This window comes from Rana temporaria, chromosome 5 (genome assembly GCF_905171775.1).
Source record: "Rana temporaria chromosome 5, aRanTem1.1, whole genome shotgun sequence".
In the NCBI taxonomy this organism is placed as follows: domain Eukaryota; kingdom Metazoa; phylum Chordata; class Amphibia; order Anura; family Ranidae; genus Rana; species Rana temporaria.
Window position 1 is genome coordinate 269,950,324 of NC_053493.1, and position 24,479 is coordinate 269,974,802.

The 24,479-nt window shown below is 40.7% G+C and overlaps 1 protein-coding gene across 2 annotated transcripts in view; it reads right to left on the reverse strand.

Moving 5' to 3' along the window:
• The window catches only part of ATP9B (ATPase phospholipid transporting 9B (putative)), a 448,810-nt gene that overhangs the window by 190,279 nt on the left and 234,052 nt on the right, over positions 1–24,479 (reverse strand). For both annotated transcript variants that reach the window (XM_040353855.1, XM_040353854.1), the window contains exon 10: positions 18,330–18,405. In XM_040353855.1, the coding sequence (XP_040209789.1) occupies positions 18,330–18,405 (76 nt within the window). The remainder of the gene's footprint in view (positions 1–18,329; positions 18,406–24,479) is intronic.

Here is a 24,479-nt window from a genome sequence, read left to right on the forward strand (position 1 = left end):
AGCCTCACACTGCCTCCACCAACTTGCCTTCTTCCCATACTGCATCCTGGTGCGACCTTTGCCCCAGGTAGGCAATGCACATGCACCTGGTCATATATGATGTAAAGAAAAACACCCAGTTCTGATGCTCACATGCCCATTGTAGGCACTTTTGTCTGGTAGCATGAGTCAGCAGGGGTACCCTGACTAGACTGCGGCTACTCAGCCCCATTCGCAACAAACAGCGAAGCCTATTTTTTCTGGTTGAAACACATCAACTTCAGGGACAATACGTTAACTTGCTGCCTAATATATTCCACCAACTTTCAAATGCCATTGTAATGGGAAAATCTATGTATTCGCTTACCCGTCAGGGGTCCTAAAGTTATAGCTGATCAATGCATAGGTACATTCTGTTAATTTTCTTAATAGTGAAGTACAGGACTGAGGGACATATTCTTAGACCATGGCATATCTTCACGCAATGCATTGAGGGTTGGGTAACAAAACAGCTAAATCAGCCACAGTCTCACAAGAAAAAACAAAATAGAGTCAACAGACCTGAAGGGAGATTAAACCGCAGAAGCGCTGATCAGCAGAAGCTTAAACAGCCATTTGTCAAAAAAAAAGAAAAAGAAAAGAAAAACAAGTGTTGGCCCTGCAACTTGTGAGAAGAACAGATGCTACAACCCCAGTTCCAAAAAAGTTGGGATGATGTATGAAATGTACATAAAGATAGAATGCAACGATTTGCAAATCTCATAAACCCAGAATTTATTGACAATAGAAAACAGAAAACATATCAAATGTTTAATCTGTGAAAATGTACCTTTTTATTTAAAAAAATAAGGTAATTTTGAAATTGATGGCAGCAACACTTCTCAAAAAAGTTGGGGCAGAGCTATGTTTACCACAATGTAGCATCTCCTCTTCTTTTAACAATTCTGTAAACGTCTGGGAAGCAAGGAGACCAGCTTTGGGAGGGGAATGTTGTCCCATTCTTGCCTGATATAGGTTTATGACTGCTTAACAGTCCTGGGTCATCTTTGCTGTATTTTTTCATTTCAAAATGCGTCAAATATTTTCAGTTGATGAAAGGTCTGGACTGCAGGCAGGCCATTTATGCACCAGGACTCTTCTACTATGAAGGCATGCTGTTGTCACAGATGCAGTATGCGGTTTATCATTATCATGCTGAAGGCATTTCCTGAAAGAGACATTGACCAGATGGGAGCATATACTGCTATTAAACCTGAATATACAGTATCTTTCAGCATTGATGGTGCCTTTGAAGATGTGCAAGCTGCCCATTCCATACGCACGAATGCACCCCCATACCATCAAAGATGTAGGCCTTTGAACTGAGAGCCAATAACAAGCTGGAAGATCCCTTTTCTCTTAAGTCTGGAGAACGCTGTGCCCATGGTTGCCAAAAAGAATGTCTATTTGTCTGACCGCAGAACAGTTTTCCACTTTTCAACAGACCATTTTTAATGAACTTTGGCTCAGAGAAGATGGTGGCATTTTTGGATCATGTGGCTTCTTCTATGCATGATAGCGCTTTAAAAGAGATGTATGTTTTTTTGTTTGTTTTTTAAGAATCCTACTTAGGAAGGAGAGAGAAAAACTCTGTGCTTAACCTAATAAAAGTGAAAGGCTCATATTATTCAGCCTTTAGGTTTGATCCTTGGCTGACTTATAAGAAAAACTTTTTTTAAACGTTGTACTGTATTTTTTACTACTTTTAGTCGTGGACAATTGCTGTGGAATTTATATTTTTATTTTTGCTGTGACACTTGAATGTGTTTTTAAATAAACCTCAATTTTTTTGGACTCTATTGCTTTTTTCCTAGTGAGGTACCATTCTCAGATCCAGTGCCTGGTAAAGCCGAGTGGATTCTACCTGTTTCTCCTGTGTGATCCGGCCTGAAGAACAGCTGAGGGTGTTTTCCTTCACTTAATCTTTTGTTTTGGTAGCATGCTTATTTATTATCTGTAAGAATCTTACTTACCTAGGTGGATGCAGCATCTGTCCCTGGGCGCCTCCAACACTGAGAACCGAGAGGTCGAACACCACCGATCACTCGGTTCTCACATTTCCCTGAGAAGAGAGCTGTCTGCTCCGCCCCCCCCCCCCCACGCTCACTGAAGTGCTGGGCTGTGGAGGGGGTGGGAGCAGTCAGCTCAGGCTCTCAAGAGCTTGCTGAGAGGCTGAGCTGGGTTTGCCGGTCCAGGCATGTGGGCGGATCCCAACGTCATTGTCCCAATCTTTCCTGAGCCTGGACCAGCTCCTTGACATCAGCAGACAGCAGGCTTCACAGGAGTGCAGAACAAACTGCACTCCTGTGATCCACAGGAGAAGTGCAAGCCTAGGCCTTGTGCACAGAGATTTTTCCAGATCATCAGAATCTTTTGATATTGTGTGCTGTAGATGAGGATACTGTACATTTTAAGTCTTTGCAATTTTATGTTGCGGTAGTTTATTTTGAAATTGTTCGGCAATTTTTAGACACAGCTTCTAACAAATTGGTGAACCGCTGCCCATGTTTACTTCTGAGCCATTCTGAATCTCTAAGATGCTCACTGTTCCAAAATGTTCTTTAACTGAGGTATAACTGAATAGTGGGGAAGGAACCCCCTTCCCTCTGCCATCCACCTTAATATATGCCTGAAGGGATTTCAATGTATTCCAAAGCGGACCTTACCTTCAAAGGGCATTTGCAAAAGGCACCGATTGGGGCATGCTGGGTCGATGACGTCACACGGGGTGGGGTCACCCGCTGATGTCATCAGGTGACTCCGGCCCTTAGCTATTTAGGAAATGTCAGACGGCGGAGCAGGCAGTCAGCGGGATGATGGCAGAGTTTTTTTCTTTTTTCAGGTTCAGTCATGTGGCTGGCGTCGCAATTGACGATGGATCTACTTTGCCTTGTGTCTTTATTCACTTTTTACACTTTTCTGGTGAATGGGTAGGGGTAATATGTATGTATGTATGTATGTATGCATGTATGTGGCCTGGTATGGTTCGGGGGGGATGCTCACTTGTTTACCCCCACCTCCTTTCCTGGTCTGCATGTTCAGATAAGGGTCTAGTATGGATTTTTGGGGGGGGACCCAAAGCTGTGTTTTTTATTTTATTTTGGCATGGGGTACCCCTTAGAATCCATACCAGACCCAAAGGGCCTGGTATGGATTGGGAGGGCCCTCATGCTGTTTACTTTCTTTCTTTTCTATTGCCAACATTCTTTTGTTTACATTTCAGCTCTCAGCTAATGAGTCATCGTTGTTAACCACTTCCTTACTGGGCACTTAAACCCCTTCCTGACCAGAGGACTTTTTGCGATTCGGCACTGCGTCGCTTTAACTGACAATTGCGCGGTCGTGCGACGTGGCTCCCAAACAAAATTAACGTCCTTTTTTCCCCACAAATAGAGCTTTCTTTTGGTGGTATTTGATCACCTCTGCGGTTTTTTTTTTTTGCGCTATAAACAAAAATAGAGCGACAATTTTGAAAAAAAAAAATATTTTTACTTGTTGCTATAATAAATAGCTCAATTTTTTTTTTTTACGTTTTTTTTTTATCCTCAGTCTAGGCCGATACGTATTCTACATATTTTTAGTAAAAAAAAAAAAAAAATCGCAATAAGCGACTGGTTTGCGCAAAAGTTATAGCGCCTACAAAATAAGGGACAGAATTATTATTATTATTTTTTTTTTTTTACTAGAAATGGCGGCGATCTGGGATTTTTATTGGGACTGCGACGTTATGGCGGACACATCGGACACTTTTGACACGTTTTTGGCGCCATTCACATTTATACTGCAATCAGTGCTATAAATATGCACTAATTACTGTATAAATTTTTTTTTTTACTAGAAATGGCGGCGATCTGCGATTTTTATTGGGACTGCAACGTTATGGCGGACACATCGGACACTTTTGACACATTTTTGGCGCCATTCACATTTATACTGCAATCAGTGCTATAAATATGCACTAATTACTGTATAAAATTTTTTTTTTACTAGAAATGGCGGCGATCTGCGATTTTTATTGGGACTGCGACGTTATGGCGGACACATCGGACACTTTTGACACATTTTTGGCGCCATTCACATTTATACTGCAATCAGTGCTATAAATATGCACTAATTACTGTATAAATGTGACTGGCAGGGAAGGGGTTAACACTAGGGGGTGAGGAAGGGGTTAAATGTGTATCCTAATTAGTGTTCTAACTGTGGGGGAAGGGGGGTGACTGGGGGGGTGACCGATCTGTGTCTCTATGTACAAGAGACACAGATCCGTCTCCTCTCTCCCCTGACAGCACCGCTGTCTGCGAGAGCCGGGAATGAGAGATGATCTCATATGTAAACATATGAGATCATCTCTCATTGGTCGCACAGATCGCCTAGGAAACGGCCGCTCCGATTGGCCGTTCACGGCGATCTGTGACTGGCTGTGTCCAAGGGACACGGCCAGCACAGCAGTTCCCCGCTGCGCGCTCGGGAGCGCGCGCGGGGAACGCGAAAAGGGGCGGCCGTAAAAACACGGCCTCCCAGAGAAGTAGAGCCACCCTGCGGCCGTATATAGTCGTACGGCCGTCGGGAAGTGGTTAAGGACGCGGTGGCCAGCTTCCCAGCCTGGTCCTTAACAACCAGCTATTCTTCACACAGAATTTGAATCGTTATGAAAATTTGTAATTCATTCGAAAAAATATAAACAATGCAAATTTCAACAAAAAAAACCCCCGAAACTACCGTAATTCCAAAATGAATAAACTAAATTAAATTAGTGACATAACAAATCTATCAGAAACAAATTTTTCTATTCTGCACATATGTAGTCAAGACATGTGAAAGGTGAAGAAATAACTTCACAAAATTCTGGTGGTAAAAATTCTTCAGCTTCTGCAAATGTTAGTGCACCAGTCAATTCAGGTTGTAACCCATGGTTATGGTCAGGCAGAAAATCATTTATGGCTGCTGCCACTTGCCATTATTCAGAAGTGGTGATAGCATTAGAAATAGACATAGTGGCAGAAGATTCTGCTTTAGTCAGATAGGCCTCAAGTTCCACATTTGAGGGAGCCTGAATATAGTGTAACACCATGTCAGTGTAACACCATGCTCTGGAACAAGGAACTGCTATCAATCTGAAAGGAACTTTGAGTTTTCTAAGGTCGTAAAGCAGAATTCCATCAGTTTGTCCCATGTGCTCCTTTTCCCAAACACCTGTATTTTACCACTGTCAAGTGAAGATATCCCCCTGTGGGGTACTCACTGATTGGATGTGGACTGAGGGGGCTCACCATGTCTGATTTTAAAGAATCACAATCACCCAGGTGCTAATTGAGCTCCTGTATCTTTGTCTCTGAGATATTGGGCAACAGACAAGTTAGCAAATGAGTGAATTGTTGTCAGAAAATGGTATCCAGAAGTGTGCAATTAGGAGTCTTCTAAGCACTATGTCACTAGTCATAAAGGAATATAATAACCTTATCTATAAGGCCTAATAAAGAAACAATAATAGCGAGGGTAGAAACACTCAGTACTTAGCACTGCGGTGTGTATTGTAGGATACAAGGATATAATGTACTGTACACTACGGATACAACCAATGATCCAACAAGACATACATAGTAAGGAACCAGTATGTGATAAATGGAAACCCTGCCTTAACTTGTCCATGTTGCTGTTCCTATTCAAAGTCGAAGCTTCACCCATCATTTTGGGTATACTGCTCGAAGTGGTCTTCAGGGCCTGGGTGCCATAGGGATTGACCCAGGATCTGTGAAGCACCCTAGCTATACTGAGCTAATTCACACATTGAATGATGTACCAAGGTGACAGCTGAATGCAGGATCTAGTGCCTGATGCAAACATTGCAGGCGCACCATACTGCTGCGGGGTACGGTTCACAAGGTGTTCTGTACATCGTGGGTAGCTGATCCAGAAACTGCTGGTGAGCTGTATAACAATAGACAGTCATATCTTGATAGAAGTGTCAGTCGTAGGCCTCTCCCCTCAAGAGAGAGAAAATGTCTGTCATCATCACATGGTGATGGTAGGTGACTAGTTCTCTCAGGCGCCAGTTAGCACTGGATTGGTGGTCCCTCCCACCAGAGCTGGCAATGATAAGGTACCTGCATGGGGGACTTAGATGAGTATTGCTGCCTTTAAAATGTGGTGGGTGGGTGCTAGATTTGAGAAGTTTTAGAACCCCTATAAAGCTTTAATTCCCATTTATTTCTCCAAGAGTGGATACAATAATGTCATTGTCAAAGTGATGAGAAATCATTGCAACAGGCACACAAAATAAAAATTGTAAAAAGGAAGAAGACTAGAGATTTTGTAAACATTTAACTCCTGGCTCTCCTGAATGGTAGATGGCAACAAGAATGCGCTATTACACTTGTGTGAAAGATGTACTATAACGCATACTTATGGTAAGATTTATATAATTGGTTAATTTACTGCTATCTTGTGGTTATTTTGGTTATAGTACCAACTCTTTCTGTTATATAATCTGTGTTCCCTCCCACTTGATTATGATGTAATTTCCTGTTCCTGTTACTCTGTATTGTGAAGAAGAACATGGCCACATCTGTCTAGGCCTTTCATGTAATCTGCTCACATCCGGGAACACATTACCATGTTTTGACCTGCAGATACTGTCTTTTTGTTTGCTATACCTGCTGTTTGCAATAAAGACCCACGCTGATGAAATGGTGTCTGGTGAGTTCAAGCTATCTGATAAAGACTATTTGCATTGATTATATCTGCTTATACAGAACAGGCATAAAGGGATAAGTCACAACAACAGTTGGAGTCAGAATAAAAAACCTGACAGAATGTTTAAACACTCTCCAACTTTATCCAACATTAAAGAGAAAAAAAATCTGACTAAGAGTTTCACTTTAAAGACTTTACCATTTGAGTAGAATTGTAAACCAACAGATTTATCACAGTACTTTTTACACACAAATATACCTGACATTTCTTTAACAGAGGGTAAGTGGCTGACTGATCTTCCATAGGACGGTGATTGGCATTGTTACTTAGCAGAGCCACAGGTATGGTAACAGTGATTATCAATATAAGGGGACGCTACACAGAACAATATTGCAGGCTGATCTTTCCACTGACAACCAATATAACAGGGCATTTTTTCCACTAAACACATGTACAAAAGGAAATTATTTTCATGAACACTAATATAACATAGTATTCCTTCATTTGATAACCAATAAAACAGGGAACTTTTATTTAAACACATATGTAAAGAGGAGTTTCTCCCACTGGCCCACAATGTAAAGGTGATCTGACTAGGAGTGCCTACAATTGTCCCTGTTTCTTTTCTGCCCATTTTCATTCAATGCCGGTGCATAGAATAGGGGACAGCTAAAAAACGATCACTTATGGGTATTAAATATGCAAACTGAACACCTTATTCCTCAATTTTCAACTTAATTAAACTAAAGTCTTACATCCTGCAAATAAAACTTGCATAAGCATAAATAAAATGTATTAGTTTATAACATCCATCCATAACTATGCAGATATCTTAACACACATTCATTGCAAACATAGAAAAAAAAGTCAAAACAAGTGAGATGAGGGTCAAGGTCGGGCCATGAAGAAAAGCTATGGGAATTATGTGGGGAATACCTTAGAAATCTTCAGCTCTGATTGCTGCTGTCCTGACAATTTTAGAGGCGAAAGACCACAAATCGATAACACGAAGGATCAGTAACAGCAGTTTAATGTAAGGGCATAAGGGATTCAATGCACAGAAGATAAGGTGCAATGGATCCAGGCAGTAAGTGTCCATTAGAAATGATACCTATTACAACAATTTAAAGTGCTTTATTAAAAATCCCAGAGTATATGATCATATGACAGTTCAGAAAAACTTACACAAGATCTAGACACCCCAGGGAGGGTTGTATGAAAGTTATTACATTCAACAGGGATCACTATTGTTATTTATTAATTGATTCTTATGGTTTTTGGTGTATACTGTAAATATTTGAAGCCTCTAGGAAAGACTTACAATAGTGAATACACACTGCTGAAAATTTTGAGTGGGAACGTCACTTTGTAAATTTAAATGTTTCATATGTCTATTGAAGCTTGTGATTTTGCAACAAACCAAAATTCTAAAATCCATAACATTTCAAGTCGACCTGTACACCATTTGAAAAATGTGAAACTAGAAACCCTGCATAGGACCATGCATTACAAGGCACCTTCAATTAACTTTATTATCCAAAAAAACTTTTGCTGTGCACCTGGGTTATTAGGGGCTATCAGTGAGAGTGCTCTTAATAGCCAAAGGCTGTTATTAATGGACAGGATGCAAAAAAAAAAATCACTGTAAAATCCCTTTCTCTGAGTTCATTGACAGACACAGCTCTTCTATTCTTTGACATTAGGGTTTTATAGTGCCACCTACAGGAGTATGACACTAGACAGAAAAAAACCACAGCATTACCTATAGGCAGTCCTAGTTGATATAAAGCACCCTTAATGCTATAGACAAGCCAGTCAGTCACAAAGCAGTTATTTAATGGTGAGTACCAAAATCCTGTAATCTCTGATGCCGCGTACACACGACCCTTATTCATGTCATGGAAAAAACAAAGGTTTTCTCGACGCGATTCCTCTCAAGCCTGCCTTGCATACACAAGATCGTGATAAAAAATGCTTGAGCAAAGCGCGGTGACGTACAACACGTACGACGGCACTATAAAGGGGAAGTTTCATTCGAATGGCGCCACCCTTTGGGCTGATTATGCAAATTTCCCTTCTCAAAACGTGCTTCTGAGCATGCACATTTTTTTCCCTGTCATTAAAGCCTACACACGACCGCTTTTCACGACGAGAAAAACGACGACGTAAAAAACAAAGAGAAAAAATAGAGCAGGTTCTAAATTTTTAATGGCCATTTTTCTCGTCGTGAAAAATGCTCTGGTGCATACACACGACCGTTTTTCACGACCAATTTAAAAAAATGCATTTTTCTCGTCATGAAAAATGGTTGTGTGTACACGGCATTACATTTGACAGACACAGGACTTCTATTCTTTGACATCCTAAAGCAGCGCCTCAACAAGGGATGTGCAGAACAAACAACTAGAGAAACCAGAAAAACATGCTAACCACCCAAACAACTCTCTTTGATGTGTATAGATGCCAGAAATCGGCATCGGGCAAACCCTGTCCATCTTCAGGACCATTAACAGATTGGAGTAAAACCCCTGGAACCATTTCGCTTTGTGCATCGGGACAATCACTTCCTGGAGAAGCAAGTACTGTACTGCCCCATACAGGGCCTATAGATGCAATAGAGGGAGATGCAGATTGGAGGGAATTAACTTCTCTTGTGGATAAAAATACAATTATATTTTGTAGCCAGACACAGTTCACAGACCCACGTGTCAGGAATGATGAAGGTCCACGGGCCCGAGAACCAGTGAAGATGATACCCCACCTGTCCTCCAGGGCCAGGATCGCTTTGCAGCACCCTTGGGGGCATTAAAGGGCTTGGATCCCTTGTCAGAAAAGGCAGGGGAATGAAAAAGACTCTTATGTGTAGTGAAGAATGGTCCAGACTTCTATCGTGGTTTCTTTCTTGGCCTGTGGGAGGAAGGTGCTTTTGCCACCCTTAAGGTTCTTGGTGATATTGTTCAGGGTAGTACTGAAGAGGCATTCACCCTTCTTAGACATCTGGTCAGCAGACCAACAGGTAAGCCAAAGCAACACAGCCAAGACACATACCTTTGAAAGTAGCAGGGATGCAAAAATTCAGAATTGCTAAAAAGTGTACTGGGGGCGCTATAGAGTAATATGTAATTACACAACTTATCCTATAATATGCAACAACAAGTAAATTAATAAAAATGTGTCCTGTTGTACATGATAAATCAATCAATAAATTAATAGTAAATAATAAAGTCCCATTGGTGCAAACAAAGATACAACATCAATGCTCGAATATCCTCTAGATATATTTCTTGCTGTGATACAAAAACCGTCTCCGGTCATGCAAACTTAAACTTAATTGATCTTCCACCACCTGGATAATTAGTACGACACCCAATGTGCACAAGTAGTAAATTGTGCTTACCAGACCTGGTTGATCTCTTTAACCACTTAAGACCCGGACCTTTATGCAGGTAAAGGACCTGGCCAGTTTTTGCGATTCGGCACTGCGTCGCTTTAACTGACAATTGCACGGTCGTGCGATGTGTCTCCCAAACAAAATTGGCGTTCTTTTTTCCCCACAAATAGAGCTTTCTTTTGGTGGTATTTGATCACCTCTGCGGTTTTTATTTTTTGCGCTATAAACAAAAATAGAGTGACAATTTTGAAAAAAAATGCAATATGTTTTACTTTTTGCTATAATAAATATCCCCTAAAAAGATATAAAAAAAATTATTTTTTCCTCAGTTTAGGCCGATACGTATTCTTCTACGTAAGCGTTTATCGATTGGTTTGCGCAAAATTTATAGCGTTTACAAAATAGAAGATGGTTTTATTGCATTTTTATTAATTATAATTTTTTTACTACTAATGGCGGCGATCAGCGATTTTTTTCGTGACTGCGACATTATTGCGGACACATCGAACAATTTTGAGACATTTTTGGGACCATTGTCATTTTCACAGCAAAAAATGCTATAAAAATGCATTGTTTACTGTGAAAATGACAATTGCAGTTTGGGAGTTACCACTAGGGGGCGCTGTAGGGGTTATGTGTGACCTCATATGTTTTTCTAACTGTAGGGGGGCGGGGCTGGATGTGTGACATCATTGATCGTGTTTCCCTATATTAGGGAACACACGATCAATGAAGCTGCCACTGTGAAGAACGGGGAAGCTGTGTTTACACACAGCTCTCCCCGTTCTTCAGCTCCGGAGGTTCGGACCGGGTCGCGGGCGCGTGCCCGCAACCCACGGCTGGGCTCTTAAAGAGGACGTATAGGGACGCGCTTGTGCCCAGCCGTGCCATTCTGCCGACGTCTATATGTAGGAGGCGGTCCTTAAGTGGTTAATGATCACAATTATTGAAGATTAATTTTCCAAAATACAGTGGCAATAAAAAGAATGTAAACCCCTTGAAATTAACTGTAATTTGCCATAAAATGTGATCTGATCCTCACCTACGTCACAACATTAGACACGCACGATGTGCAAGCTGATAACACACAAACAATTCAAATTTCTTATGACTTTATTAAAAACACCCATTAAAGTGATTCTAAAGGCAGAAGTTTTTTTTATCTTAATGTATTTTATGCATTAAGTTAAAAAAACTTTCTGTGTGCAGCAGCCACCCTCTGCTCCCGTATTACTTACCTGAGCCCCATCTTAATCCAGCGATGTTGCTTGAGAGACTCAGCTGCCCGGTACTCTCCCTCCTAATTGGCTGAGACATACAGCGGCCATCATTGGCTTCTGCTGCTGTCAAAGTCAGTAAGCCAATGAGGAGAGAGAGGGGGGGCGGGCCGAGCCGCGGCACCATGTCTAAATGGATACACAGAGCATCGGCTTGGGTCCCCCCCATAGCAAGCTGCTTGCTGTGGGGGCACTCAGCAGGACGGGGAGGCCAGGAGTGCCAGCGAGGAACCCGAGAAGAGGAGGATCTGGGCTGCTCTGTGCAAAACTGCACAGAGCAGATACTGTAAGATAACATTATATAACATTATGTTATTTTAAACAAAAAATAAACTGAGACTTTAGTATTACTTCAAACATTCACATGGAGGAAAAAAACATGTGAACCAATGGACTAATTACTTTAACAAAAGCTAATTGGAGTCAGTAGTTTGCACACCTGTAGCCACTTTGATTGATAAACGACACTCAAACATTTTAAGATTGCTGTTCATAAGAAGCATCATGATATGAACCATGCCTTACAAAAAGGAGCTCTCTGAAAATGTACGATAAAGAGTAGTTGATCTACATAAGTCTGGAAAGGGATACAAAGTAGTCTCAAAGTGTTTAGGCATCCAATTTGTCTAATAATGAAAATGGTTTAATACAGTGGCTACTCTTCCCTTGAAGTGGGCGCCTAGCCAATATGACTACCAAGGCACAACGCAGAATCCTCCATGAAGTGGAGAAGGACCCACGAACAATCGCTAAAAGCTTAAAGACATCATTGGAATTGGCAAAAATCCCTGCTCACGAGTCTACCATATGTAAATCTTGGAACAGACATGGTGTCCATGGCAGAACATTATGGGAAAAGCCGCTGTTCTCCAAAAAATATTGCTGGAGCATCTAAAGTTTGCCAAAGAGCACCTTGGCAACCTGCAATGCTACTGGGAAAATGTTTTGTGAACTGATAAAACAAAAGTTGAATTGTTTGGGAAGAATACTCAGCACTTTGGATGGTGCAAAAAGGGCACAGCGTACCAACATCGAAACATTATCCTGACGATGAAGTATGGCTGAAGGAACATTATGATTTGGGCTTGCTTTGCTGCCTCTAGACCACTGGCCATAATTGAGGGGAAAATTGCATACCGCTTAAATGGAAACAAATACAACCCCCTACTTTGAGTATGTGGATTAGGAAGGTGAAAGAAGTAAATAGAATGGAGGATCTGATATGGGCAAGTAGGAAACAGGGAGAGGTTTATAGGAAGATTTGGACATCATTGAATGATTGGATTCAGTCTGAGGATGGAGGAGGATTTTCCCTCCTTTTTTTTTTTTTTTTTTTGTTTATTATTTTGATTAACTTTGGAATTAGATGGGGGTGGGTTGGGGAAATTTGTGAATGTATATTTTAATAAGGAACGAGAAGGAACTATAAGTACCATGGGGGGAGAGAGCACTGGGAGTGGGTTAAAATAAAATAATAGAAGGGAGGGCATGGGATAGCGTCTCCCCATGCCCAAATATTAGGGAATTTGAAATTTTTGTTTGTTTATCAAATGCTATCCCTTACAGTGCCCTCCCCCCCTTTGTTTATGGATTAATTTTGGGAATCAATTGGCCATGCCTTAAACTCGGCGAGTGGGAGGATGGGAATTAAATAAGGGAGATGGAAAGATCCCAATTGTAGGAATGTGATCGTTTGGTTCCTTCTTGTTTTGTTTCTTTTTCCTTTTCTTTCTTTCTTCTCTTCCTCTCTTGAGAGGAGTGAATAGAGAGATTGTATTATGCTAAATTCTTTGGAATGTATTTGGATGTATTTACTTATATTTGTTAAGATGATTGCTATTTCCCATGTTTTGTACAAATGATGAGGAAAATTTATTTTGAAAAAATAAAGAAATTGAAAAAAAAAAAAAATAATTGAGGGGAAAATTAATTCCCAAGTTTACCAAAATATCTACAGGATATTGTCAGGGTGGTTGTCCACCAGCTGAAGCTCAATGGAAGTTGGATGATGCAGCAGGACAATAACCATGAGCATTAAAGTAAATCCACCACAGACTGGCTTTAGAAAATTATAAAAAGAAAAGTGGCCCAGGCCTTGGCACCATAGAAATACTGTGGAATAACCTCAAGATATCTGTTTACACCGGACACCTACAAATGAGTCTGAGCCGAAACAGTTTTGTAAAGAAGAAAGGTTAAAAATTCCTCCTGAACATTGTGCAGATCTGATCCAGAGCTACTCAAAGCATTTGCTTGAAGTCATTGCTGACAAAGGAGGTTCAACCAGCTATTAACTACAAGTGTTCACTTACTTTTTCCTCCAGCACGATGAATGTTTAATGGATGTGTTCAATAAAGACATGAGAAATTAGAATTGTTTGTGTGTTATCACCCCTGGGCTACTACTGCAGCAGAGAGGAAGAAGCACTCCAGGAAGGACTCACCAACTCTAGCAGACCACCAACTGGAGCACTGTGGATGCCACCTGTGAAATAAGCCTCATGGAGAAGCATGTCCACCACATCCCAGGACTTTCCGCATCACTTAGGAAAAAGCTTAAGGGAAAAACAAAGTGGGCGTTGCCGCGCAACTACAAGAACATGTCACTATGCATCTTCTACCTGGCTCCCATGCAAGTCAATAGGAAAGCTTCACCCCAAAATGGCAGCACTGCCAGCCCACCCTGATCTAAGGGTAAATGGCCACCAGCTTCCCTAATCACATGGCGGCTGCAATGCAGTCTCCCAGACCCCCAGAGGGGCAGATACTGGAACGGACCCCCACAGGAGACCAAAAGCATGCCCCCTCCAATCCAGGGAAGCCCAAGGTGCCCAGCAGCCAGATAAAGACTGAGCGGGCAGGAGAAGGAGGTAGGAGGGAAGCTCTATCAGGGAGGATAGGCACAGACACCCGATTACAGGGAGGATGACTGACCACCCCAGGAGGACCCACTCCATACACTACATCAAGGGAGGAAAGGGGGGGGTCATTCAATTAGTGATCCAGCGCAGTATGCAGGTAAGGTTCTCAAGACAGATTCTCCTCTCCACTGAAATTAGGGGCTGTTGGCCAGGATAATACAGTGACACAAACTGCAGGTGCCTGGTCACTTGGGTCCCTGCGAGACGTTAAACTCACAGGTCACCTTGGTCCAGGATGAGGGTGTTGTAACAGACCCAGTGCATGGTTAAAGGTCTTCCTGCACTCGTTTGTCAGACTGGGGTGCTCAACTAAAGACTTGTGCTCACCAATGGCTTCCGCAACCTTTCTAAATATGCCTAAACAAAGCCAAATTTGGTAACTTAAAGTAATGTTATTATATTTTTTTTAATAAGATCCGTGCACAAGCCAAGAGGTGCTTAGGTTGATGTGGATTGTTCTGCACTATGTTCATTGAATAATAATAAAACAAAAGAGATTGAAAAAAACACTATGCGCAGCTTAATAGATTTGTCAAGTCTTAAAGGAGTTGTAAAGTCAGAAGTTTTTTTTATATTAATGCATTCTATGCATTAACCACTTACAGACTGGAAGATGTGCCTACTTAATGACCAGGCCATGTTTTGCATTATGACACTGCTTCGCTTTAACGGACAATTGCGTGGTCGTGCTACGCTGCACCCAAAAGAAAAAAAATAACGTATTTTTTTCCCCACAAATAGAGCTTTCTTTTGATGGCATTTATTCACCTCTGCGGTTTGAATTGTTTGCGCTATAAACAAAGAAATTGTGAAAATTTTGAAAAAAACACAGTATTTTTTACTTTTTGCTGTAATAAATATCCCCAAAAATGTATTTAAAAGTCAAATTTCTTCATCAATTTTGGCCAATATATATGTTTTACATTTTTTTGGTAAAAAAAAAAAATCGCAATAAGCGTATATTTGGTTTGCGTAGATTTATGGCATTTTTATTTTTACTAGTAATGGCAGTGATCAACGATTTTAGCGGTACTGCGATATTGCGGCAGACAGATCAGACACTTTTGACAAATTTTTGGGACCACTGACATTTATACAGCGATCAGTACTCTAAAAACGCACTGGATTACTGTATAAATGTCACTGGCAGGGAAGGGGTTAACACTAGGGGGCGATCAAGGGGTTAACACACACACACACACATCCCTGTTCTGGCTCTTGTGCATTGGGTCCCCCGCCGTGCAGCGGACGCACCTGCTATAGGCATTTAAAGGGCCGATATACAGCTACGATGGTTCGCAGGATCGTGCCGACCTGCCGCAGTATAATGACGGCGGCTGGTCGGCAAGTGGTTAAGATAAAAGGCCTTCTGTGTGTAGCACCTGCCCCAGTACCCCCTAATATTTACCCGAGCCCCCTCTCTGTCCAGCGATGTCCTCGGCCATCCCTGACTCCCTCCTGATTGGCTGAGACACAGCAGAGGCACCATTGGCTCCTGTGGCTGTCAATTAAAGTCAGTTGGCCAATCGGGAGAGAGAGGAGGCAGGGCCAAATGACAGCTCGGTGTCTAAATAGACACAGAGCTACAGCTCGGCACAGGTACCCCCAAAGCAAGCTGCTTGCTATGGAGGGCCAGGAGAGCCAAAGAGAGATCCAAGAAGAGGAGGACCCAGGCTGCGCTGTGCAAAACCATTACACAGGGCAGGCAAGATTAACATTATTATACTTATTTTCTTTTAAACAAGACTGTACAATCACTTTAAGTTGAAGCGTATGATGTGTATTTGGCCAGGGTGGGAAGGACTTAAATCTGCTTGGGAGTTTCATTAAGATATGGAGTACATGTGTTATTGTCTTAGCACTTTGAGTATATGGCACCAGCAATAGTCAAAAAAACAAACTTGCAAATACAGCTGGGTAACCGTTGTAAAACAGTGAATAAGTATTTTAACACAGAACCAAAGTTGCCAGTTGGGTAATACAAATTAAAAAATCACTATAGAGCCCGAGTGCCTTCACCATCCTTAGCCCCTCCCCTAGGCGCGTTCTCAGATCCCTTTGAGGAAGACGTCTGACCCTGTGTCGAACACGCGTAGAGGAGGGGCTAAGGACGGTGAAGGCACTCGTGCTCTATATCGATTTGAGGAGCTGATCGAGATTTTGGATGTGCGGCTCTATGTTGCGCTTTAAACCCACGTTCGTATTAGTGTGGTGTGCCGGAAGCACCCACCTATTGCGAGTACCCCTGTACATTTAAAAAAACGCATGTTAAAGTGTTTTAAACAATTCAAGCACTGTTGGAGCCTTTTTCTCTGTATATGTTCTGCTGCTAACATACTGAGGTGGAGATCTTGGGAGAAGTTTGAGCTGTTTTGGATATCACGCTGAGTCCTGGGGTGGCTCACAGGTGCTTTTTGACCCTGCTTAGTTGGGGTGGTAGCACTCCCAGAGGTAAGCCTATACCCATTTGAGGGGGGGGGGGAGCACAAGTGAGGTGATTCGTTGGTGGTCTGGAAGCTTTATTTATAGGATTTCACAATTACATTTAGTTGTTCATCAATCAACATCCATTTGTAGAATTTTCACTGTTTTTATATGGACTTTTTTGCACTTTTTTGATATTTGTTTATATTTCATGATTTAGCACTGCACTTTTAATTATTGATTTTTGTGCACATGGACATTCGATTTGTGCTAGCAGCTGGTCTTTTGAATACCTTTCATACACACACACTGCGTTTTTAGTACACATATAGTTTCTTTTGGTTTTTGGGTAGCTCGCAAGACTCTATCATATATATATATATATATATATATATATATATATATATCATTTCTTTTGGTGGTATTTGATCACCCTTGCGGTTATTATTTTTTGCGCTATAAACAAAGAGTGGCAATCTTGAAAAAAAATTTAAACATTTTTACGTTTTGCTATAATACATATCCAAAAAAATATATAAAAAAAAATATTCATCAGTTTAGGCTGATATATACTCTTCTACATATTTTTGGTAAAAAAATAAATACAATAGGCGTATATTGATTTGGTTTGCGCAAAAGTTATAGTGTCTACAAACTATGGGATAGATTTGTATAAAATATATCCACCCATATTTTTCTGTTTTTTATGCTGAAATTTTTTTTATACCATGCGAGTGGATATAGTTCACACCCCCTTTTTTTTTCGATGTTTTTATTAAGGTTTTTCATTATGTATGAAAATAAACAAATATCAATTTGCATTCCTACAGTCATAATTCATATGAAGTACAGGCAGAATAATGATAACTATCAATAACAAATTAAACAAAATAATATATATAACCAGAAAAGCCAGTTCGGGTCGAGCCCATAGGGTAATGATTGGTGAGAAAGATGAGGGTACATTATCTTGTTGAAAGAGGCCACTGCCATCAGGGAATACCATTTCAATGAAGGAGTGTACTTGGTCAGCAACAATGTTTAGGTAGGTGTCAAAGTAACATCTACGTGAATGGCAGGATCCAAAGTTTCCCAGCATAACACTGCCCAAACATTACAATGCCTCTATTGCCCTACTTCCCATAATGCATCCCAGTGCCCTCTCTTCCCAAGGTAAGTGACACACACAAACCTGGCCATCCACATGATCTAAAAGAAAATGTGATTCATCAGACAAGGTCACCTTCTTCCATTGCTCCATGGCCCAATTATGATGCTCATATGCCCATTAGAGGCACTTTTGGATGTGGAAACGAGTCAGCTTGGTCGTCCTGACTGGTCCAAGGCTACACAGTCCCATACACAACAAACTGCAATGCCCATTTTCTGCCCATCAACTACAGGGGCTACATGTTTACTTGCTGCCTTAAATATCTCACTGACTTTCAGATGCTATTGTAAATTGATAATCAATGTTTTTCACTTAACCTGTCAGTGGTCATAAAGTTATGGCTGATCATTGTACAACATTATTACGCTAAGTTTATCTTTCACATTTATAAATAAAAATCCCTAAAGAGCCTAGTTTCCCTTTAAGCTTACCAGATGCAACAACTGTGCTTGCCCACAGTGTATTTTCAATGCCAAGGCTTTCATGCATAGATGGGTCAGTATCTTCCTGCAAGACATAGAAATACAACACATTAGAAAACAGTTAATTCAATTACGTACAGCAAAACTATAATGGTTCATTATTTTCATTTATATTTTTTGTATTATTTTTACTACATACACACAATTTCTATATTATAATTAAACTTATTACACAGGGTGGACTAATGCTGTAGCATTATCATTTTTCTAAACAGGCTCTCACTTTCTGACTGTAACTCCATTTGACCTGCCTTGACACAGCAGCCAGAGAGCTGTGTGTATGAAAAAGTGAATTTGAGCTTGAGCTACTAATCTCTGCAAACAGTAGGTACTTAGTAAAGAGGTTAAAGTGGTAATAAACCCAGGACCCCAAATTCACTATGTCTGGTCTCCCACAGTACACCAAACATGGAAATACAATTATTTTAGTAAATATAAACTGTTAAATACCTTTTCTCATCAGCAGTATATAGCAGTCTTGTGACTTCTATCATTGTCTAATAAAGCTTGTAGGAGGAGTTTTCATTCTCATCTGACTGTCCTATGAGGCTGCATGACCCCTGACCCTCTGTCTGGACAGTGACTATTGACCTTGTGCTGATCACATGCACCCTCCCAAGAATAAAAAAAACTCTTCAGCAATACACATCAAATTGAGCATGCACAGAGTGACTCCAATACTCTGTTCTATCAATAGATGGATTGGACAGTGGAGGAAGGGGAGGATCGGAGAAGAAATGATCGAACAGCATTTTTACACAATGCGTAGGATCCTTAGGTTCCACAGTGAGTATAACAAGCATGCTTTACTGCATATACACACTGATTTTACTGTTGTGGGTTTAGTAACGCTTTAATGATATCAGCTAAATATGTAAAAAGGAGAATGGAGCTCCACCTGCTAGTTGGAAATTTCATACAGTATGTGATATTTCACATTTGCCCAATGAAAAAAAAAAAGTTTTGAATTTAGTTTTTCCTGGCTATCAATACATTTTACGGAAAAAAAAACATGATTATGCACGTTATCATCACAACTTTCGGAAAGGTTTTAAGGAACTGGGAATGCCACTAAATACTGATAAAATAATTTAATTGCAGTAATATCCCTTTTTAATCAAAAATACAATGTTTATTGAGATGCAAACAAAAAAATAAAAAATTGAGATACATACATATGCCATAGTATAAACAATCATACATGTACAGTTATACATTGTAAGCATGTCTATAAGTTCTTTCCAGTCTATACATAACTGCCTCCCAGTCTTATTGTATGAGTACGCTCCATCGACAGTAATATCCCTTTTTAAATAATATTTTAAATAATCTCCTGAAAAAAACAGACACTATATTCTAAATCTTCTTGGGGAAGAGGGGGGCATTTTACTTTTTAAATTCAGCCCAAGCTAGACATTAAATCTACATTTCAATAATACCTTAACATAGCACCCAGATAAGGAATTAGCTCCTATTGGGAGACAGCACCTGGAATTTTGTTGGGTGATCTGTCAAGCCAGCAGCATTTTTTTAAGTTATTGATACATTTAAAAAAAAAAAAAAAAATATATATATATATATATATATATATATATATATATATATATATATATATATATATATATATATATATATATATATATATATATATATATATATATATATATATGTTTTTGCAATCATTATGAATTTTGCAACAAGCATTATATCATATCATTTCAGCATAATATATTTACTGTGGGAATCCTTAATTCTGTAACTAAATACAAGTTTAGATTTTTACATCACTATATAGCAAAGTAACAAGGTGATTTAAATATTATTATTTAATGACATGTAAATATTCATCCAAAAGTGAAACTTGCACAGAAAATGTGGTAAAGAAGCTGTTAAACAAGTTGTACCTGGGAGCATTGCTTGGCAATCAGCAAAGCCGGCTGCCTGAACGGGAAGCTTAGACATGGCAAAGGTTTTTTTTCAGCTAATCCCAGCTTTCTTTAGTGCTATGGGCAAAATTGAGCACCCCTCAGCTGGGTAGAAATCTTCCAGAGATATTTCAGACAGCTGTAAGCCACCCTGAACTCTCCCCCTCAGCTTCCTCTCAATCCGCCATGTGCCCGTAGGTCTTCAACATTGGCACGCAAATCTGTGCGGATGGTCTCATCCACTGGAATCGGTACCGGGACTTATACAACAAATTCCCCAAATGTCCGAACTCCAGTCGATCACCTCTGATATACAACCCCAATTCCAAAAAAGTTGAGACGCTGTGTAAAAGCTACATAAAAACAGAATGCAAATCTCATAATCCCATTTTTTATTCACAATAGAAATTAGAAAACCTATCAACTGTTTAAACTGACAAAATTTACCATTTTAAAGGAAAAAAAGAAGGTAATTTTGAAACTGATGGCAACGACACATGGCAAAAAAAGTAGGCACAGGGCAACAAAAAAGCTGGCAAAGTGGTAAGAGTCATCTCAAGAATTGTTGAACACTTTCCCTCAATGTAAAATTGCAAAAGACTTTAAATATATCATAATTAACATAATTAACAGTACATAAAATCATCAAAAGATTCAGAAAATCTAGAGAAATCTCTGTGTGCAAGGGACAAGGCTGAAATGCAAAGTTTCATGCTTGTGATCTTTGGGCCCCCAGACAGCATGCATTAAAAACAGGCATTATTCTGTGTTGGTCCTCAGTGCATTGACTCAGGAAAACTTCCAGAAATCACTTTCTGTAAAAACACTCTACTCTTTTCTGGGCCAAAACTCATTTAAAATTGTCTGATACAAAGTGGAAAACTTTTCTGTGGTCAGATGAATTGAAATTTGACATTCTTTTTGCAACCATAGGTGCCGCGTCCTCTGGACTACAGGTAGTGCAGAATTATTAGGCAAGTTGTATTTTTGAGGATTCATTTTATTATTGAACAACAAACATGTTCTCAATGAACCCAAAAAAACTCCTTAATATCAAAGCTGAATATTTTTGGAAGTAGTTTTTTTTTTTTTTTTTTTTTTATTCTAGCTATTTTAGGGGGATATCTGTGTGTGCAGGTGACTACTATTACTGTGCATAATTATTAGGCAACTTAACAAAAAAAAATATATACCCATTTCAATTATTTATTTTTACCAGTGAAACCAATATAACATCTGAACATTCACAAATATACATTTCTGACATTCAAAAACAAAACAAAAACAAATCAGTGACCAATATAGCCACCTTTCTTTGCATGGACACTCAAAAGCCTGCCATCCATGGATTCTGTCAGTGTTTTGATCTGTTCACCATCAACATTTCGTGCAGCAGCAACCGCAGCCTCCCAGACACTGTTCAGAGAGGTGTATTGTTTTCCCTCCTTGTAAATCTCACATTTGATGATGAACCACAGGTTCTCAATGGGGTTCAGATCAGGTGAACAAGGAGGCCATGTCATTAGTTTTTCTTCTTTTATACCCTTTCTTGCCAGCCACGCTGTGGAGTACTTGGACGCGTGTGCTGGAGCATTGTCCTGCATGAAAATCATGTTTTTCTTGAAGGATGCAGACTTCTTCCTGTACCACTGCTTGAAGAAGGTGTCTTCCAGAAACTGGCAGTAGGACTCCATCCTCAACCCGAAAAGGCCCCACAAGCTCATCTTTGATGATACCAGCCCAAACCAGTACTCCACCTCCACCTTGCTGGCGTCTGAGTCGGACTGGAGCTCTCTGCCCTTTACCAATCCAGCCACGGGCCCATCCATCTGGCCCATCAAGACTCACTCTCATTTCAGCAGTCCATAAAACCTTAGAAAAATCATTCTTGAGATATTTCTTGGCCCAGTCTTGACGTTTCAGCTTGTGTGTCTTGTTCAGTGGTCGTCGTCTTTCAGCCTTTCTTACCTTGGCCATGTCTCTGAGTATTGCACACCTTGTGCTTTTGGGCACTCCAGTGATGTTGCAGCTCTGAAATATGGCCAAACTGGTGGCAAGTGGCATCTTGGCAGCTGCACGCTTGACTTTTCTCAGTTCATGGGCAGTTATTTTGCGCCTTGGTTTTTCTAAAAGGTTCTTGCGACCCTGTTGACTATTTTGAATGAAACGCTTGATTGTTCGATGATCACGCTTCAGAAGCTTTGCAATTTTAAGAGTGCTGCATCCCTCTGCAAGATATCTCACTATTTTTGACTTTTCTGAGCCTGTCAAGTCCTTCTTTTGACCCATTTTGCCAAAGGAAAGGAAGTTGACTAATAATTCTGCACACCTGATATAGGGTGTTGATGTCATTAGACCACACACCTTCTCATTACAGAGATGTACATCACCTAATATGCTTAATTGGTAGTAGGCTTTCGAGCCTATACAGCTTGGAGTAAGACAACATGCATAAAGAGGATGATGTGGTCAAAATACTCATTTGCCTAATAATTCTGCACTCCCTGTATAAAGGAGAGGGACTTTCCGCCTTGTTATCAGTGCTCCGTTCAAAAGCCTGCATCTCTGAAGCTATGGCGGTGCATTAGTGTGTATGGAATGGGCAACTTGCAGAAAGGCACCATCAATGCTGAAAGACAAAAATATATCCAGGTTTGAGAGCAGCATATGCTCCCATCCAGAATACATTATTTTCTTGCAAGGCCTTGCATATTTCAGCAGGACAAAGCTAAACCACATTATGCATCTATGAAAACAAAATGTGTTTATAGTAGCAGAGTCCAGTTGCTTAACTGGCCTGCCTGCAGCCCAGACCTTTCACAAATTGAAAGTATTTAAAGCACCTTGAAACAAAAAATACAACAAAGAAGATACAGGACTGTTGAGCAGTTACAATCCTATATCAGGCCACAATGGGACAACATTCCTAAAACTCCAGCAATTGGTCTCCTCAGTTTCCAGACGTACGCAGTGTTGTTAAAAGAAGCGGGGATTCTACACCATTGTAAACATGGCCTGTCTCAACTTTTCTGAAGCCTGTTGCTGTTATTTTTAAAATGACCTTATTTTCTTCTTAAAATGGTAAATTTTCTCAGTTTAAACATTTGATATGTTTTCTATTGTGCATGCAGTATGGGTTGAGATTTGCAGATCATTGCATCCTGTTCCACTTGATGGAGGTTGAGCAAGAGGCAGGGCATCATGATGCAGACATACAAGAATTACAACAAAGTGCAGCCTCGCACTCTGTCCTCCTCATAGACATGCAACACAAATTCGAGGATTTAGATAATCGTAGCCGACACAGACACTTTCCGAGTATAGGCATTCCAGAGGTTATTGAATACAACTAGATCCACCTCAGCTCTCCAAACTCTTTTTAAAAATCTTTTGGATGGACTCCTGGCACAAAGGCCTTCACTCATGGTTTGGCCGCTGCAACCTGATAAAAATGTGTATTCTGCCCAAATTCCTCTACTTACTACAGGCACTCCCAATTCATGTTCCAGCGGTATTCTTTAAACAAGTACATAGTCAGTTTACTAAATTCATCTGGGCGAATAAAAAACCGAGGCTTCCTCGGGCCCTACTATCCCAGCCAAAGCTGGAGGGGGGGCTAGCGATTCCGGATATAAAGAAGTACTCACAGGCTGTACATTTGGGTAGGATGGTGGACTGGTGCCGCCACTCCGACCTAAAACTGTGGACACACCTCGAACAGTCTCAGACACATGTGCCCCTACGGGGAGCTGTCTGGTGTTATGAAAATCTTCCGGCGGACATCAAAAAGCACCCGACCATAGGAACAACGCTCCGAGTGGGGATGCGGGCACTTTCCGCACTGGCTTTATCTACGCCTAACTCCCCCCTATACCCTATTATAGGGAATCCAAAATTCCCGCCGGGACTGTCCCCCCAGGCCCGGAACGTCTTTCAGGACATCCACTGCACGCAAGCTAGACACTTCCTAGTGAATAACTGCTGGCCCTCACTGGACTTGTTGAGGGAAGAGGGGGGTGCCTTTCAACTGACGTTTTGGACAGCGATCCAACTGAGACACTTCTTTGAGTCATTGCCCAACCCACAAGAGTACATCAGACCACTCACCCCCTTTGAGACCCTCTATTCGAAGGAGGGTGTGCTACCAAGGACACTGTCCACCATGTATGCTCTT